The 20792-nt window shown below is 39.2% G+C and overlaps 1 protein-coding gene across 6 annotated transcripts in view; it reads left to right on the top strand.

Annotated features, from left to right (window-relative positions):
* The window catches only part of CALCR (calcitonin receptor), a 154316-nt gene that overhangs the window by 98813 nt on the left and 34711 nt on the right, over positions 1–20792 (top strand). For all 6 annotated transcript variants that reach the window (XM_021551731.4, XM_021551735.3, XM_021551734.3 and 3 more), the window contains 3 exons: positions 4996–5108; positions 9164–9255; positions 14142–14268. In XM_021551731.4, the coding sequence (XP_021407406.2) occupies positions 4996–5108; positions 9164–9255; positions 14142–14268 (332 nt within the window). The remainder of the gene's footprint in view (positions 1–4995; positions 5109–9163; positions 9256–14141; positions 14269–20792) is intronic.

Here is a 20792-nt window from a genome sequence, read left to right as displayed (position 1 = left end):
CTGAACTGTCCTGAGAAGTCTATCAGGTTTTGTATCACAAGTCATTATTTTCTTTGGTACCTTATTCATGTTAAACAAAATATAGCCAGCTTTTCTGCTGAGAAACAGAAACTTCATCCTAAAAAATAGCAATTTTCCATGATGAAAACTGTAGTGACTGTCAGATTTCCTCCCCACTGAGTCTCTGACATCCAAATACCTCAGTATGTATTTTAGGCATGCAAGTAACCCCATGGATTTCTGAAACAAGTATTTCATGCAGCATTGGTTTGGGCTGCACCATGATCTGCAAAACCACTGTGTATCAGCTAATCAATGGCTATGTCACTTCACTAAGAGGCCATCTACAGCTTTGAGATCTGAAATAAAATAATGTCCTTCCTCTGTATTTATTTTTTTGCTTTGATACTTACATTGTTCATAATTGAAAAAGTGAAACATTATTGTCGGCATAGTATCAAATCCTCCTCCCATCCATATCTGTGGATGCCAAATACCAGCCCTCTGTATCCAATCCCCAACAACATTCAGCACTGATGCCAAGAAGAAATTGATGGAGTATGTTGGCAAGTAAACAAGGTGAAATTGTATTCTGAAGAAAAGAACACAGAAGCAAAGTGAAGGAGAACATGTTCAGTGCTCTCTTCATTTTCTGTCTGACAACTTCACAGTTAACTACCAAGTGCAGTCCCACCTATTTCACTGAACTTAGATCAGTTCTTACTAGACAGGAATCTGTGTTCTGAAAGAAGCAATCTCTTTCTCACAGTGCACATCATGCACAATGTGATAATGCATAAAAACAAATCAATTTGTCTGGAAAACATAACAAGACCTGCTTTAATGCCAGTGACAGCAGGAAATTCATTGTCTTATCCACTTCTGGCTGTGAAGCTCTGAGCAGGGCTATTTTATGTGCTCCTATTCAGGCAACATGTAATTCTCTCAAATTGTATTTTATATTCATATTTTAGACAGGTTAAATCTTTGGTATAATCCCTCTGAAATGGCTCCAGGTCACACTGAAACTGGTAAGAGTTTAGTTTTTGAGGAATGCAGTATGTAATTCATGCTGGCAATATTCTTACTAATGGAAGAAAAAAAAGTACATTCTAGCAAGGCAGGTTTGCCGAGGGGAACAGGAGGAGCTGAGCCTTGCCCTGTGCCACCTGTGGGCTGTTGGGTTTGTGGCTGGGGAGTCTTACATTGCCCCCCTCACTGTCCCTGTACAGTGCCTTTAGTCAGGATTATTTTGGTGCAGTCATACAACAAGGGAGCCAAATGTGGAAGTTTTTTGTGGCTGACACCCCTTTTCATCTCAGTTTCACTCTCTTTACTTTTTGGCAGAAAGCAGTGTTTAAGGGCAGTATCCACCCCACTTTGTGAACCAAAGGTGCATTTAGCAAAACTCCCCTCAGCTCTCTGCTTTGTTGGGTTTCTGTCTTTAGTTCCTTTTTGTAAGCTGTTACTCAAAACTCTTCATGTAGCTCCAGGAGAAGAGTTTCTAGAAGTGCAATTTGGAAGCAAATCCATATGCATCCATAAGCAATTAGATGATTATTAATCAGATGATGATTAATGTGCTGTTGCCTCTCACAATTGAAGAACATGCCTTGCTTTCCTGCTGTGCCACTGGGAGAGCACTTGTCTTGCTGCAACAAAATCTAAATTTTGGCTGCATTTAACTAAAATAGTTCTGGATTTCTGCTGGTCCTATTTTCTTGTCTTGAAGGATATAATTTAGACAATTATAAAAATGACAAAACTGAACTCTTTGTCCGGCTGCTTCTTTTCTCCCTACCCTTCTGTGTATTTCTGTCTTGCTCCTTAGCAAGTTTGACAGCTGTGTTTTAAAAATCAATTCCTATCCCCATACTGCCCAATATCACTGTTATAAAGATTGTAGTTCTGCTCACTAAGACACTCTGAAGACAGTGATAATCCTTCATTTATTAGGATACTGGAATTGAAGTTTTCTAGGATCTTCATTGCATTATATGAGATCATTTTTTTCATTTTTGAAAATGTTTCTTCCAGGATATTTTACTAAAGATGTAAGTAAATCAGATGTACAACATCAACTATTCCTTCATCAGCAAAACAAAGCACTGCACAGGTCTATCCAAACAATGGCAAAGAATTCAGTGTCTGGTATGTGCTGAGCATGACTGCAACAGTAGAGAACTTTCTTCTTCCATCTTATAACTCACCAATAAACAAAAAACTGATGTTGGCTCCTTTAACATGTGCTAGCTATAGCTCTGGTCTAATTGTGAAAAGCCTGATTGATAGAGCTATCATGTTGTTCCAGAAATATTAAGATATTTGTTGCATATAGATGACTGAAGGTTTTTTAATGAGCATATGATTCATAAAAGCACTATTAGTGGCATAAACAATACCCATGGAAAAAATTGCTACTGGTTAATCTTTCAAGACACTTCACTGCTCTCATGAAACTTGCTTTGTGGATGAGATTACTCTCATCCATTTTGCCAAGACAGTTCTTGAAGTGTCTATCTCTCTCAGTTAACTGCAAAGATTCTGCACAGCTACCTATGAATTATGTAGCTTTAAGGTTCCTACAATCAGGTGAGATCAGTACAATGTGATGTCACTGTTCTTCCACTGCAAAGAATGCAATGCCCAAGTGGTATCTCATCCAAGCTGATAGGGTACAGACAGAGCCTAGAAAATTAGTGCTTACACAGTATCTTAATAATCTCAAAGCCCAAACTTCCATTTTGCCTTGCTAGTGTTGTCTTACCCATCCTAGTATGTGTGTATTTTTTCAGACTTTACCATATTCTTCTGGTTAACACAAAGAACCAACACATGTCCAGGTTCAATATCCCCCACCTGCTACTGGGTCACTCAAGAATAACTTGCAGTAGAACAGTGGTTGGATTGCAGCTCTGTTTCTGTATAAAATAGATTTAGAAGAGATGTTTGACCTCTTTGAGTCGCTAGTATGGACAGTAAAGAGGGCTTATTCCCCAGCCGTCTATTCTCATGTCACAGCGAGAAATCTGTGGCACATCAGCACTTTCAGAGTAGGATTAGTTTTCAGTCGGATCAGTGTTTGTCTGGGACAAGGAAAAGTATAAAGTGAAAGGTTTGTCTCTAACTTAAAGAGGCCACATTATACTCTGGCAGAGTGCCTACCCAGGCACTGAAGTACAGAGATGATGGATGACATTGCCATACGTTCTCTGTAGCAGATTAACAGAAGCCGTGCACTTCGCAGAGTGCGCGGGATAATCAGTGCAACACTTGCACACTGTGTTCCATGGTAGCATAAGCATTAATCTTTCATCTGTGACTCAAAACTTTTTCCAACTTTTGATAGTATCTGGCAATGAGTAAAAGGGAACATTGCTACATGGGCAGTCTGAGATTATCTCAAAGCTTTAGCTGTGGAAGGCTAAAATAACATGTACTGTTCCTCTTGGTATTGTTGATGCACGTATTGATATTTAACAAGTCCCTCAAAACAATGATTTGAAGTCCACAATAATTGCAAAAATATGTTGTGTTCTGGAGGATTTTTTTTTTTCTTTTTTCTGCAAGGTCACTATAAAGTATATTTGTATTCAGAGTAAAATAACTCATTCTGTACTATCTTTACCTTATCCATATGATCAGTTCCTTTCTTTAGGCTTTAGGAGTATGAATCTTACAAATTAACAGAACTATTAATCATCAGATGAAGAAAAGTAAGTGGGAATGTTAACCACAAAAAACGAAAATTTCTATGTTCAGATTCCTATGGTCTCTGTAAAAGTGTATTGACTGGAAATGCTGATAATCTAAGTATAAAGCAAATCAAATTATAGAGCTAGAAAAGGCAAAGGAAATTCAAGATAGACTTTTCAGACTATTTTAAAAGTCAGAGCAATTAAACAGAATTAAAAAACACACTTTTCATACGTCTCTGTGACACTATCTAAGAAAACATCAAATAATTGTTTATTATTTTATACATTTATGATTTTATCCTGTCTTTGTTACTTGGGCAAACATTCCAGCAACTCCCATGTGGCTAATGCTTGAGGAAAGGCCAAAGAAACTGGTCCAAAACTTGACAGGTGATTAGGAGTGACATCTGCATCCAGGGTGCCCCTGGCAGGAGTTGAGGCTGTCGGGGGGCACAGACACAGCCCACGCCTGCAGCTCTGGGCATCCCGCAGAGCTGAGCCCCCCCTGTCCCCCAGCACAGCACAGGAGGTGCAGAGCCAGGAGCACGAGCCAGGAACACCTTCCATGTGGCAGGGCTGGCAGGAAGGATGCCAGAGCCACCTGTGCGAAGGAGCCAGCGCCAGAGACACCTGTGTAGAGGCCAAAGGCTCGTCAGATTATTGAGAGAGAGAGCTCTGCAGCCATCTTAAATTAAACTGGATACATGGGACCAGTGCCAAAACGTTTGTGAGGCTGCTTCTCCCTGTGCCTGCATGCTGTGCAGACCCTGAGGAGAGCAAGCAATGCTCTGACTCTGCAGGTCAGGATTCCACTGGTGGGGAGGCTGGGAGAGACTTCTCCACCCCTCTGCACAGAGCCCTGGGCTGGGCTGGGCTGTTGGCATCTCCAGCACCCTGGCTCTGGTTTATACATTACCAATTGCCCTTTATCTACACAGTTTTTTTAACTCATTTATACTTGAAACTCTTCCTTCAGGACTGGCATCAGCACCTGTGGTTATTTTCTCTCCCATAAACTGCTGTCAACAGCCTCTTTCAATGGATTATTATCAGCTAAATACTGTGATATATACCCTAGTGGGTGCAGTGAAACAGGAGACAGCTAAACAAGCTTACTACCAGTTAAGTCTCAGAAAAAAGCAAAACAACAAAACAACAAGGTGTATATTAATTACACATGTTGAAAATAATTTCGATTTTATTACACATTTTATTCCCAAAGATATTATTTTATATGGGTTTTTTTAATTCATAATATGCATATATTAAAATAACTATTATTGCAATTTATCATCAGAGAGGGCCTCAAAATATTGTGATGAAACTGGAAATTGGTTCCGCCATCCTGAGAGCAACCGAACTTGGTCCAACTACACCCTGTGCAACTCTTTCACCTCTGAAAAATTGAAGGTATGCTGAACTTAAAGAAGCAGTGGTTGTTTGGCAGTGTTTTGGGCTGGGCTAGCAATAATACACATGAGAGACACCAGAATAGCCCTATCTCAGCTTTATTTGTTGCACAAGACTTAAATAATGTTGTTCTTGTTATTTTAGCTTATCCAAATTATTTAATGAGTGCTCAAACCTCAATATTGGTTTACTGTGGGGTGGATAATTTAGTGGTTATTCATGTGATAAGTTTTGCAGTATTTTTCAGATACATTTTTAATTCCTGTGATTTTCCCTGATTGACCAACAATTATAAAATAATCTTTTAGAATCTTTTTGCTTTCTGTAACAATAATATTCCAAGATGTTGATGTCTTCTCTTCAGGGCTAGTAATATTAATGTAAGTCAAAATTATTTCTCTTAAGCAAAAAGTATTACCCTGTACTCACACTCTTAAAAAAATTATTTATTAAGGTATCATTAATCCAGAAAATCTTACAAGCAGGAGCACATTTAACTTTGACTTTTACTGAAATAATTGAGAGTATTTACAATAAAGAATTAAGAATTTGCATCAATATTTCTAAAATCAAGGTGCTAAACTGAAAGAGAAGGACTAAATATAAATGCACCAAAAGAAGGAGAGAGAAATCTGAGAAAAGCTTTTAAAAAATTAAATTAGGGAAGCTCATAAAAAAATATATTTCTCAAATGCAAGTGGAGGTTCAGGAAAATATGATTACAGATTTGTGACAGAATAATTTGTGACTATTTGGAACAATGGAAGGAAAATATTCAAGAAGTAATTTGATTTGGGGTTTGTGTTGGAGGACCTCTTCTTACACAGCCAAAAAGCAGTATGCAGGTATATTTAGTAGTAACTGAGCCCAAAGGGCCTTGGAAATGTCTGTTGGACTAGGCAGGAGGTGAATTCTAAGGGTTTTTGCAGCATGACAAACCATCATGGTAAAATGAGGCTCATCTATGTGACAAGGTAAGAATAATAGTAACAATATTAGCTTACAGAGGCATTACATGGAAGCACCATAAATATAAAATTTTTCCAGATGTTGGCGCATGTAAGGAGGCAGAAAATTTGGTTCTGTTACCTATTATCCATGCCTTTCAGAAGAAGAATTTTGAACATTATTCATGCAGTGAACAGACAGAATATAAAGGAAAATTACATGGACATCATTATTTTTCTAAAACAGAAAGTTTTGAAAAATGCAGAAAGAATCTATGTTTACAGAAATACCAAGTTAGATTATGACCTTTAAACCAAGTCTTCAGTAAACAGAAATGTGCCTCATTTGAAGACTGTTTCCACTTACATACACATAATATATTCACTTTACTGAGTCAAAGGTATTACTCTTAGAGAATTCTCTTCCCTCAAGAGTTCTAGAGGAACAAGGAAGAGCATTTAAGTTTTCTAAATCGAGGTTAAAAAATCTGAACAAACAAAAAATGTAATGAGTCAGCATGTTGTGACATGTCAAGGAATGCAGAAATTTGTAAAAGTGCTCATTATTAGTTTGAAATTAACAGAAAATACCAATATGCTAAGCTTTTGAGACAGTTCATTAAAAAAGACTTATAGCCAGTTCTTAAAAACATAATGATAGACCATATGCTTTGTTTGCTGACATTTCAGCCCATTTTGATCTGTCACCATTGTTAAATTTTAAGGCTTTTTTTAAGCATTTGGCATAGTAAATTTGCAGGATGCAATAAAAAAGCAGTTGCTGAATCCCTTTTGCTTTAGCACTTGAGCACAGAAAGTTAGATAGATTGAATAACAAAGAATCCTCCAGGGTGTACATAAACTTGCATGTAACTATCTGGGGGTCTTTCATACTTCTAGATATTTTAGGCTATAGGTCATATAAAAGATAGGTAGAAAAATATATTCTTGAACAGATCGTCTGTAAATTAAGTTCAGGCTTTAAGAATATATCCATTTAATATTGTTAAAAAACCACAGCAATCATGTAGTCTAAGTGGAACAAATGTCACACGTACATAGGTGTACCTCTCCCACTACTCTGTATAGGAGAAAGTTGTCTCATCTTCTCCACTCTCAGGCTGTCCTCTCTGGGACTGCAGGTGCCCTCAGAACAGGTTATCAAGCTTTGGTGCTCAGTAACAATGCAGTGGTTAATCTTTGTGAAGAACCAGGTGACCTAGGGTATTTTCAGTAAACACTAATTGTTTTCCCTAACTTGGTGAATGGTATTTACACTCAGATCATATCTCTTCTGCGTGGTCAGATCAGTGTAAATGTGACTCTGGTTTAAATCTGAATCAGGCCACCACCACCTAGGTTATTTAATGAAGAAGCTTATTTGAATGTTGTAAAATGTCTCGAGACCAAATTACCTAAGATGTGCACCTTTACTATGAGGAATGGTTTTGCTTTCTGAATTGTTTTCATATTTGTTCTCAAGGGAAAGTTTAAAACTAGTTGGAAACACCAAAAGATATGTGAGTGTCAAAACTTCACGCTACAAAAAGCAAATCACCTAATCACTGAGAAGAGGAAAATTACTCATGCATAGCAAAAGAAAAATTAACAAAGTAGAGCTAAAAAGAGAATAAACCCAGCAGAGAAACTGAGACTTCCAGTGGTGAAGCTGGCATGGCATTTAGCCTCCTTCACTCGCTTTTCTGACAGATCACTGAAGCTTAAGAGCTTAGCTGAGACCAAAGTGGGATATTTAAATACCTCAAAATTCTGATGTCCAGGTGCTGTCCTGCAATTTTATTTTACAACTGGTGTAAAAAATTTGGCATAAATAATTTAGATTTCCCTGCCACGAGTCACAGTGCAAGCCCAATTATCTGTCCATGGGTACTGGATTCACAGCACTGTCAAACCACTGAGTTGCCCAGCACCAAGGTTCACACTAATGTGAACCAGAATTTGTCTCAGGATGTGCTGTCCTTGTGTGGTGTGCATTGAGGATAATGGTCACCTCAGCTGCTGCATTCATGACTCTGAAGGCCATGGTCATAAGCCCCCTCTGACTTCTCCTCTCCAAAAAGGAGAATCCCAGCCTTTGTACCTGCAGAAACTCAACCTCAGCTATTTTAGTTGACTTTTTCGCCTTTCCTTACTATTCTGTGTTCATGGGATATGGAGACTAGAAGCATACATGCATTTAAGGTTAATGCTGTAAATTTCAAACATTTGTTGTTGTTTGGCACCCTCAGTGCCTTTTTTTCATCATAATCAATATTTTGCTGGCTTTTTGGCTATTATTACACAGTAAGTCAATGATTCAGAGAACTGGCCTGGATGACTCCAAGATCTATTTTCTGAGTTTAGTTTCCAGCCCTAAGTTAAGCATTGTGTAGACAGGTTTTAGATCACTTGTCCTAGGTCTATCAGTCCACTTTTTTCCTGTATTAAGGCTCATATCTTTTTGTCCCCTCAGTCAAATGAGGCCCTTTGTGAGGGCCTCACTATAATCTGGAAGACCTAAGTATCACCTGGAAATTTAGAAGATTTTCTGGATCAGCTTATTGATTAATAAATTGAACAAAAATCCAGCCCTAATACAAGTCCTGAGGGCAGTTAAGTACTGACTCATGTCCAAAAGCGACCATTAAGCTTTTGATCCCTGCTGTTTAAGCTTCTTTCAACCCATAAAAGTTTGCTACCAATCCTGCAGCAACCTATTTTATTTAATTTTATTTAATTATTTAATTTATTTATTTAATTTTTATATATGTGTGAAAACTTGTCATGGCCATATTAAAAATATATATGTATTACTTAGAGCTTGGGAAAGTTAGTGACACAGTGTGAGCAGGGATTTCACCAGATTTCATCTGATGTATTTCAGTATGTTCCTGACGGAACAGATCTGCATATGTAAGAAATACATCTTTAGATCATGAGTCATTCTATTTAATAGATTGCTGATATTAAAAATATATGGAAAAAGAATGTTTGAAAGAAAAAAAATACAAAATGGAAGGTTGGTTTTGTAGATTCCTTCTTAATGAGAAAACAAATGAAGTGCCTGCAAATTGTTCATGCTTGCCTTTTCTTTTTATTAAATTGCAGATGGCATTCATACTTTATTATATGGCAATCGTTGGCCACGCTTTGTCCATAACATCCCTGTTGATTTCCTTGGCAATTTTCTTCTATTTCAAGTAAGTGTTTCTTACAGACACTCTCTCTTCTTTCCCTGAGGCATCTCAACCAAAGGAAATCTTGGAAGTTGTCATGGCAGTGAGAAGCAGCTCTTCTGAGTGCCTTTTTATATAATCCTGATAAAGAAGTCTGAGCACAGGCTCCTCTCACCAATGGGACCTCTCCCAGTGGAGCATAGCCAAGGCCAGGTTGTTATGTTTGTCAGGACTGGTGTGGAAGTGCAGCCTATGGGGAAATGGTGCAACTGGAGATGCAGTAAGGCCTTTTATTTACCTACTGCCTGATGTTCCTTAAGAGCATGTCCAGAGCTTGCCAGGCACCATAACTGGGGCTTGGGGCAGTGACTGGGAGCTCTAAGAAGAACAGCACTACCAGCAACTGAGGCTGAAGGACTGAGCTATTGACCTGAGTAGGTGCTTACAGAATTCAGCCCTAAGAGTGAATCTGGCTCAGATTCAGCCCTAAGAGTGAATCAGCCTGTTATCCTCATTAAAAGAAAAACAGAATACTGCTGTATTAGAATTTTAAAGGAGATTGATTTTCACTGAAAGCAGTACAGCTACTGTATGGCAGCTTAACTAGAGCATTTCAATCTTGTTCTTTAGTGAATCTGTCTACTGTCAATTAGATGCCTCTGCCTCAACTGCCAGACAGGAAGAGTAGTAAAAGATCAAGTCCCAAACATCACCATCACCAAGAATAAGACTAGGAAACATAGGAAAATTAAATGGTTGGACTTTTAATAAATTATAAGATTCTATAAGATTGCAAACTCCAAATAGGTGGATCCAAATACAGGCTGTGAATTCTGGTAATTTCCAAAGAGGCAATTTGATATATGCCTGTGATAAAAACATCTAAATCAGCTACAGAGATAGCTAGAAACTCTGCCAAATGAACTGATGAATTCCCTTCCCATCTAAGAAGATAAATAGAACAAAACCATAGCAAAGTAATGCTTTGATAAAACTGGAAAGAGCACAGTTTTATCTGATTTGGAACCCCATACCCTGGTTTGAGTTCTTTGGGACAGTAAAGGCAGGATCTGGTCAAATTAGGTATGCTAAAAGGACCAGAGAGGTGACTCCTTGCAGCAAGCAAAGCAGGGTCAGCCTGTCTGACTCACTGTGAGCTCTGAGTCATGAACAACAGTCCCAGGCTGCACTGAAAGACTGGTCTTTGCAGCAGCCTTCCAGACAGTAACACACCTCCTCCTCTCTTTCCTCCTCCGCTTCTCCTTCCCCTGCCATGACTAAGCCATGGCACAAAGGTTATAGGGAGAAGAGAGAAAGGAATTAAACCAAAGTGCTTCATAATGGGAAGACAAAGAGGAAACCAAAGTACAGTCACAGGAAAGTAAGAGTGAAACTGTGGGAGCAGGGCTTGTGTAACCTTCAGCTGTTTTTATCATCTGGCTATGACAGCAATAGATTATTTGACCTTCAGCTGAAGGGAAGCTGTCAATCAGACAGTCCATCAGCTAGCAAGAGATGATTTCAGGACTGCGTAATAGCCTTTGACTTTAGAGGCAGTTTGCAGGGATTGCAGTTTCCCACATATAAGTTTTCGCTGGCAGGGATTTATTTTCAGTTCACTTTTGGGTATCAAGATTCATAATGATCTGGCATCACAGATGTTGCAGTACTTTCAGAAGGGAATAATGAATCAGTAGTGATGAGCATCACTAAGCAATGTGAACTCATAACAGTAGAAAGTATTAATAAAGTAGAGTGTCTAACAGCTTTATGCATCATCATATTATTGCAAGATTTCTATAATTGCAGAGTGAGACCCCGTTATCTTATTTAATAAAAAACAAAATAAAGAGGTACTCCTACCTCCAAATCACTTCCAATTGAATTAATAAAACAGACATTTGTATAAAGACAGATGGGGAGTACAGCAAATCTATATTTGCCAGAATAATAGATGGTGTGTTATGAATGCACCTGCAATCTAGTTGCTGCCAAGGGTTTTAAAAGGAGTTGAAGGGTAATGGATGGAAGGACATTTTGTGAAATTTTTGGGGAGTTTTCCCCAGGGGCAAGGGAGGACATGGTACAAAGCATGAAAATAATTTGATAACTAAACAATGTTGGGGGAGAAGAAAATAAGTGGACATGAAAATGAGTGCTTTCAGTATTCATACATGAGAAAAATGAGCAGTTCTATGAGGAAAACATTCTACTTGCAACAGTAAACTAGAGATAAGTAAGGGTGACTGTGAGTAGGTAAGAGAACCTGTCTGAAAAAGGAAATGTAGGAGACAGAGTCAATGTGAACCACAGGGGAGACACAAGAAAAACAGCAGACTGAAACTCTAAAGAGACAATGGATAGAGGCTTGGAGACACAAAAGCGCACAAGTTTTAGACATGGATAACTAGCTTAGTTATGTATTTTTGCATACTGATTTATCAGAATCACACAGAATCACAGAATATGTCGTGTTGGAAGGGACCCTCAGGCATCATCAATTCCAACTCCTGGCCCTGCATAGCACCATCCCCAAGAGTCACACCATATGCCCAAGAGTGAAGCAGAGTAGGGAGAATACAGAAAGATGGTGGGGACAATGCCAAGGAGCCTCCAAAAGCTTCACGAAGAAATGATTAATATCATGAAAAGGGCCAGGAAGAGAGCTAAAACAGGTCAAAGGAGAAGATTGCAAATGATGGTCAAAACCACCAGAAAGGATGAATCAAGTAAGAGTTTAGTTCCATTTTCTCCTCTTGGTGTGGACAAAGTCAGGCAGATGTTGATGCCATTGTGATGGCAAACACTGAAGGTCAAATTGGAAAGTGAGGGTATGGAAATAAATGTTAATGCTACAGGTGAATCTTTAACACAAGAGCTGTAATCAAGGAAAAAAGGGAATACTGAGGGAAATGGACAAGAAAGTAAAACTAAGACAGGATGGCAGGTAGGGAAAGGAGGCTGGGTGGCAGACAAAGGCAACATGTACTGAAAGACAGTCCAATTTAATACATGAATAAGACTGACAAAAGTCAAGTAGAGCAATGAGGAAGGACAGGAATGGGAGTTGAGACACACTTACCTGGCTGAGATTATCATAAAGAGTCCCTGTACCAGAAACCACATAGAAAGGCACCTCAAGAGACAAGGGTCTGCATTTCTGTGGCCAGGAGCTGAAGAGATTATTCCCAGTTATAAGGAAATATTTTATTTCTTGGGAACAGAACTGATGTCACACTAGTCCTGTTCCCAGGGCTGCAAAAGAAAGATAAACAGTGAAAAGTGTGTTATAGTGTCCCAAAAAAAGTGGGATTAAGTGGCATAATCAAAGTATTGTGATGGAGTAGGAGGACAAAGGAAGACTCAGGACTCAATAATATCATCAGAGCGTAGGAGCAGAAAAGGGAAGTCAGACTAGATTTGTGATGGAGACAAATACAGGTGGAGTAAGCACAAGAATGTAGAGTAGCTCCAGTGTAGTAGCTCCAAAGAATGGTCTGGTTTTTTTCACTACCATGTCCTACAGAGAATCAAACAGAAAGTTCATTAACCCAGCCCTGTATCTGGTGCTCAGTATTTGCCAATAGCTGGTGCTAAAGGAGTGTTTTATAATCAGGGCCAAGTGTACAGACATATTCTCATTCCTAGCCACTAGGATCTGCATCTCATGGACATCCTGAACAGAAGATGGTGACTTGATAAGTAAGGAGGTCTAAAGAAGTGATAAGCATTGCTGGATGCTAATAACCATAACCAGAAAGATGAGCTCAAGCTAAAGAACTCCATGCAATGACTTGGCAAGTAGGTGTAAGGAAAATAAAGAATAAATGGCAGGGGTTAAAGAAAGGAAATAAATCAAGCAAGCAAGCAAAATAAGCAGAAAATAGTCCAATTGGCTAGATTAGCTCTCTCTTTTTGAAGAGAGTGCTCTGCTCATTGGCCTCCACAAGCAGAGGAGAAGGAAGCCACAGGCTGTGTTGCATTCCAGACTGCAAAACACTCCTAGTGCTGAGCTTACCCCAGTAAGACAGTAGCATTTCTTAGCTGTTCTTTACCTAGCAGTTTTGCCTCCTCTCTCAGTGATCTAGGTCAGAACATCATTATCTAACAGCTCCATTACTGCCTCTCTGCAATCACCCTCTGTCAGCCTGGTGCTGTGCTCTGGGGCATGGGGAGCTGCAGGGGCCTTTTCCTCTGCCTCAAGGATGTATGAGGAGGTGAGATGAGTATTTGAGTATGAATTAGAAATGGGAGATTATTTAGGTCTGAAACTACAGGTTCTGAAAACTTATGAAACTCAGTTACCCACAATATTATCAATCCTACCTTCTCTAAAACCAGTGATTTCAAGAGATTTCTTCTCCTACTGGGCAGGAAAACAACCTCCTCTGGTTTGGGATCTCAGATGGAGTTAGAAATATGCAGGATACCAACCCAAATCCCCTGTAATTTAAAGAGATTCCTGTCCAAATTCCCATCCTGTTCCACTAATAATTCCTGAAGTAGAAAATAATTTTCATCTGAGTATTTGAGAAATTGAGTCTCCAGAAAACAGTTGCTTATAAAGCAGTATTCCTGATATTCATTACTTGCATCATGCATATCCAAAAATTCTCAGGGTTCTGCTTCACCACTTAATATCTCAATTACCATGAATTAAAAAAAGGCATCAAGAACTAAGAATGTAGCTGGATAGGTCTTTACAACATGGTCTAAGAAGCATGTGGTGCTAAACAGGTGTAAAAACAAACCCAAAAATTTTTCAGAGGTTATGGCCGCAATGCTAGGCATGTGTTTTCCAATTATGCCTTGCCAAAAGACATTCTTGAGAGACTGTTGCCAGAAAGAGCTTGTTAAAGTGACATCAGAGGAAAAATACTAATTTACGACATGTGTTACATATTTTTCAGGAGCCTCAGCTGTCAAAGGATAACACTGCATAAGAATTTGTTCTTTTCCTATGTGCTGAACTCCATGTTTACAATTGCCCACCTCATTGCTGTCGTCCCTAACCCAGGCCTTGTAAAAAGAGACCCTGTAAGTACTGCATGACTCCTCTCCATCCTAACACCCAAGTAAAATCACTATGGCCGTGCCAAAACCTAGAACTCCCATTCCTCAGCTTATGATAGCCATCTGTGAAAACACACACAGAGGGTGCAGATTCTGAGAATTTCACCCAAACTTGCTCAGATCTTTCACCAAGCAATAAAAACCTTTGAATCTTGTACAAGCCCCAGACTTGTTCCAGCCAGCTCATCCATGCAAGTATGTGTCAGACCTCCACTGCTCCTAGCAGTGACTACTGATGATTCCCAACAAAGCCCCTGAGCTGATAGATGCCTCTGGTGACTGCTTGTCCTTCTTCACAAACCACACACAGGGGAGGGACAGGATGGAAAGAGAGATGGCTTATTTCAATATAACACACAAAAAGGTCTATTTGCTTCATTTTTTAACTTGGGAGACAGTAAATCAAAGCATTAGTTACCTTCACTGCTCTTAGGTAGTGATACAAACTGTGCCAGCCCCTCAGCTGATAAATATATATGGCAGATCTCAGTCATCCAGCTCTTGCCCCCTAACCCAGCAATTACACTGTGCTCAGTCCTTACAGCAGCCCCAGCCAATGTGAAATTAATGCAAACTTGGTAATCTCAAGTTTCATTTTAACACTAATCAGCTTGTAGTCTAATAAGACCATTCAATTATAATTCAAACATTTATCTGCCTCTAATTTCATGAAAGGAATTAAATATTAGCACCTGATATCTGATCACATGTGTGGCTGTCAAATGTGTTCTGATTAAGTAAGTTAATTAAAGCAGAAAATATATAGCCTAAAGAAAACATCACCAGTCTCAGAAACCATCTGGAGATTAAAAAATAGAAGAGCAGAAGAATAATTTAAAAATCACACATTTTGTTTCTCTTCATTGCATAGCATCATGCGTAGATAGCCTGTGCACGAGATGCAATGAAAATACACTTGATATTTGAAGATTAAAAGCTAGCAGAGATATCAGACACCTAAATTGAAGTAAAATCATTACCTCAGGGTTAAGAATGATACTTTCTGGCAGCACAAATAAATTATCTGAAACAGTTTAAACTAAAAGTTGAGGGCATGGGACGGAGTCTTGTATGTTAAGATTTCATTTTAAAACTGTATCTAGTGTCTTTTGGCCTGATCTTTATTGGAAGTGAACTCTCAACACCGGTGAAATCAATGAGAAAGCTCTCAGAGGCTCCCATAGAGCCACACAGCCACAGAACTGGTTCCAGCCTGCTGAGCATCACATGTTGATACCCCCAGCCCCCATTGCTATGGCACAAATAGTATAAAAGTGACAGCAGTGTTGCCATTGCTTTGCAATTTCTTCTTCTGAAGCAAATTTGCATGTCTTTGACTCAGCAGGGAAAGGCTGTCTACAGACAAAGTACAAAACTTGGGGCCAGAAATCTGGGGTGTCTCATTTCGGTCCCACCATCAAGTACGGGATGAGGGTACACTCACTTCTTGATCTTGCCTCATATTTTAGATTTCCCTCCCATAAAACAAAAAAAAAAAATAATAAAAAGGAGGTAAGGTGACATGCTAATATGTTCAAAGCCTCCCAACAGGAGCACATTTTTAACATATAATGAAATTACAGAAAATCTCTATATGAGTGTATGAAGTCTTAGAGGATTTATGTTTACAATGCTAAAAAACCCCACAAAAATTCCTATAATATTTTTATGCTAATGCCTATTAACAGAGCAAATGACAGCTTTACAGCTTGGGTTTTTTCTACTCCTACTGCACCCTTTGCTTTAATAAGTCCATTTGAAGATTACTGCTTCTGACTTCCTCTAGTTTGCTGCACTTATCCACTTTCTACATGCACATCTTTGGAGCTTCACAGGTTCATGTATGTATGGCTCTCACCTTTCGTGTATACAGACATACTGAAATGTGTAGATTGAATTTCAAGCAATTATGGATACCACTCAGGTAGCAGCCATATACTGAGATGAGGTTGCTTGTATTTATTCTGCAAAATAATAAATGTGTTTCCACCCCAACAGTTCCTGCCTTTTTTTTCCTACCTAAAGTTTCACAATAGATTTTAAATGTGAAATGCCATGGGAAAATACTTCCAGTGATTCATAATTTATGAGGACCTCAACAAATTAATATAATTTTGAAAGAAGAAATTTCTTAAATAACAAGGACAAAATTCAGGAGGAGCAAGAGAGGAAATTCCTTCCTAACTCAAACACAGTCCCACACTCCCTGTGACCCAGGGAGAAACAACATGAGACAATCCAAAGCATCATTTATATGAGGAGAGTCTGTACTACATCCTTACTCACATTGCTGCTAAGAGTTAAATCCTTTGATGATCATTCTGCTCAGGTAAAATGGTAAGTCAAGCAACTTTTATAATAATCTTAACTTGCTTATTTACTTCATGTTTTCTGGTTATCCAATTTTCTCTCTCTCTGTTTCTCTTTCGGATTTATCTGGATCTGAAACCATGGAAAAGAAGGATCTGAGTCCAGGTGGCCATACAAGAAATGAAGAAACAATGGGCAAGGCTCAAAGACATTTAAATTAAAATAAACAGGACATGTGTATGAACACTGATTTACATATACTGAAAATTTTCACTGTTTTATCTGAACTAGGAACTGCATTAATTATGCTGTTACTGGAACTGCATTCATAGGAAGAGATATCATCTATCACCTTCCTAAATGAGACTGACTCATAGTAGAAGGGTGATCTATGGACAGCACATTATGTACTCCATTAAAACCTCCAGAAATATAAATAAAACTCTTTCTGATAAATCTCTCAATATAGTCTTACACATCAGATTTGTATTTTTCATTCTCTGTATTCCACAAGAGTAGTAATTTTAATACTCAGTACTGATGGGACTAAAGGGAAGTGACAGTTAATGCCTGAAGCTCTGCTAATGAGAAATTAAGCAATTAATCAGATCCATGGGCATCATATAAATATGCTTTTAGGTGGCACTAAGTTTGGTCACAAATTAGTAAAGTCTCAGTAATCAGAACCTATTCCACAAAGGCTTTTAGAGATCTTACTGTATTTTTTTCTCTTTTGCGTTCTAGTAGAGATATCTCTTCTCTTATTTCTGCAGGTTCTTCTGTAGCCTTTTCACCTTATAAGTGGTAGTTTCACCCTTTCTTCTGTCATTATATGGTGTGAAAGTTTATATTTTGACTGCAGTTTTGTATAGGCCATAGCAAGGGCCAGTGCTTCACTGGAATTTCCTAGGAGCCCTGTGTGGGGTGTCATGCTTGTCCATGTTATGTCAGAGAGTAAGGACACAGCAACCGTTCAGGCACACTCCAATCTCACAGTCAAGGCCCATCTAATTGCCACACAGCTTCTTTAGGCCTTAATGTGTAAACAATCTGTACACCCTCTTATATGGGTTCAGTAGCAGACCTGGGATGGAAGAACCCAAAGCAATCCCTGTTTAATTACATGCACCATGATTCATTTCCTCCTGGCAGCATCTGTAACTAACTCAGCCCTTGGACATGAGGGCTGAGAGGATGGAGGCTGTTTTTCCCTCCTTGTGTAGATGTAGATACATTTTAAAGCTCTTGAGCCAGTTTACCACCCTAGCTGATGGTGGAACGTGCACTCTTGTGTCTGGCAGGAGTCCATAGTCCCTTTCTCTTTGTAAGCATTTCACTAAGCTTGATGACAGTGTGGGTATGAGGTGGGATGACAAGGGATACTTGTCATCTGTACTGCCCAAAACCCATCTCCTGGAACAAGCAAGCCTTCAAAGCACTAAGGTCTTCTAAGCATCTTACTGCTTTCAGCATTATTAGTTAGACCAAGAGAACACAAAGTCTGGTGACCACTAACATTAAAGTTTTGAAGCAAGCCCATGGTAGTAGCAATACTAAAAATTCTAGCTTTCTTGTGGACACCAGAACACTATAAATAATTGTTCCATTAACAAATTAAAGTGAAAACCACAACTGCCCAATTGTGCTAGGTTTTCCTCCCTACCACAATTACAGCAAAACTGTAAAACACTGAGCTAGGTGGACAGAAATAAAACACTGATCTGTGTAGACAGATGACAAGTGTAAAAGAATAGTTACTGTAATTTATGGGGTTTCAGTACTGGTATTCCCCTGTTCCCAAAGGAATAGAGAGACAATGTAAGACAAGAAATCAAAGGAGATCTGCAGCATTTTGGGAAGAGTGTCAATTTGGGTACTTTTTACCATACAAATGTTATCTTCTCACCTCTTCTTGCTTTAATTTCCTGCTGATCTAGCCTGGCAGAGCATGGGGGGTTTAAAACATATTTTTATCAAACATGGTGGTCATAAATTATATCAGTGAGGACAAATGGCAAAACTGCTGCTCTCTGTGACCCGTTTTCCTTGGTTGTTCCAGCAGTCCCCATCATGGAGCAGACTTCCCTGGAAACAGCAAAGGTCGAGATCCGCAAAGGTCGATATCCACAAAGGAAAGGGGCGCTTCAATCTTCTGAGTTATTTCATGTATTATATTTGGGGTAGAGCTTCAGGAGGTGCCATTCTTGTTAAATAATTTTATTCTTTTTTTCATGTGACGATTTCCACAACTTTTCTGTCACTGTCAAAGCATCTCTGAAGTCTTTTATCTTTGTACATATTTTCTTCCATCATCCTTCCATTAGATTACTTATAGGAGCCTCAGCAGCCAGTTTAGCCACCAAGAGGTGACACAGGGCCTGGGCAATTGTGAAGTCAATAGAATGAGAGCAAGAACAGGAAGATTTGGCATGAATGTTGAAAGTTAGAGAGAAGCTGTCCCCACTAAGAAGAATTTCTGAATTGGACAAAGCACCATATCACATTGCTGAGGTTCACAGCTGTGGTGGCTGAGCCCACGAGGTTCAAGCAAGCACAGTTCCTGATTTTTATGTGTCTGCAGAGGGGTTACCACAGAGGTGGCAGGGGAAGGAAATTCCTACTCTATCTGTGCCCTCATCCACAAAGAAAGGGAGGGATGATAGCTTTCATGCAGCACAATGCAAAAATTTTCATGTCAAAATAACTCCGACTCTATCAGATCCTGTGTATGAGCTCTTATTTAGAAGCCTGAGTGCCATTTCCTCCACAAATGTGTTTCCAGAAAGAACCTTGTAATGCAAAATGCATTTTTGCCCAGAAGCTGAAGGCATCAAATCCCAGAGCTCATTCCCAGGTTTTCTGTCTGCATTTTTTCTGCTCAGGAGAGGTAGACCTGCACTCAAATGCCCACTACAAGTCCAAACTTCAGAAGTAAATATCTATGAAAAGTCAGATTTAACCTGCCATTCTGTCTAGTCATTATTCATCTGCACCATCTTTGGACCCTGATGCTCTGCCATTGTGGCAGTGAGAAGTGAGCACTCCCAGCATAGTTGTTCCCAAAATCAGTAGAATCTCAGGAACCCAGTTCTTGCTGTTGTTCTTCTGTTTAGCCACAGTGGCCATTTGCAGCCATGAGGCTGTTGAAGCAAAGCACACACTGCAAAGCACACGCTTTTTCTTTATGCAAAATGAGTGAATCCATTCCAGATTTGCTGAAATTCATGACATGTCTCCAGAACTGCTGCTCAAGGAAGGTGTGCTTACTTTACCCTCAGATCTGCACTGTCTCCAAAAGGCTGTCTTCCACGGTATGGAATTGTGTTTGACTTAGACGTCTCTCTGAGGCTTTTTTCATTTTTCCTTTTGGTCTTCCTAAGAGATGGGAGAGATGACAAAGGGAAGATGATGTAAAAATTTGGGATAGTACCTGGGCAACCATAACTTTCTGTCAATTGCGCTGTCTCCAATGTGTCTGAGAGACTGAGAGTTAAACAGATGATAATATGTCATTAGTGCCTAAAAACACAGGCATAGAAAAATGTCAAGTAGACACTCCTTAAATGTCAGATCAACAAGTGCAGATGCTAACAGTTGCCTTTTGATGGATTTTGTGTTACACTGTATGGACATGTCGCACCCTGATGGACTTCTGTTTTACACAAGGCCTCCCACACTCATAGAACATTTAAGCAGCTTAGGTGTTGATATTTCTCTGTGAATATAAATCAATTATATCTAGAAACATTCAAGGCATCTCTCCAAGTTTTCCTTGCAGTATGCCTTTAAAAGGGTCTAAGTGAAATGTGAGAAATTTGAGTATGAATTGCCAAAAAAGATTTTTCAAAATCCTTCAAAACATTGGATTCTTAAAAAAAATAATTCCCCTCAGAAGGGCAGTACCATAATGTTTCCAAAACACAATACTCCCCCCAATATCATGCTGCCACAGCCATTTTCCTGGCTGGGATTTGTCTGATTAAATGGCAGTGCTTCCTGTAGAGGCAGCTGTGTCTCATTCCAAGACAATTTACCTTGCTCTAAAGCTGGTGGCTAAAACAAGAAAAGTGAATTAAATGCAGAGTGCTCATTTCTCTTCAGGGACTACATCATCCTATACATCTATACCATGAAGTCAGACATGCCCTTCAATGACTGCTGTGCTGTGCACACCAGCA

The sequence above is a fragment of the Lonchura striata genome, chromosome 2 (assembly GCF_050655825.1).
Source record: "Lonchura striata isolate lonStrDom1 chromosome 2, ASM5065582v1, whole genome shotgun sequence".
NCBI classification, from domain to species: domain Eukaryota; kingdom Metazoa; phylum Chordata; class Aves; order Passeriformes; family Estrildidae; genus Lonchura; species Lonchura striata.
Note: the sequence above shows the minus strand (reverse complement) of the source record. Positions and strands in the feature narration are given on the sequence as shown.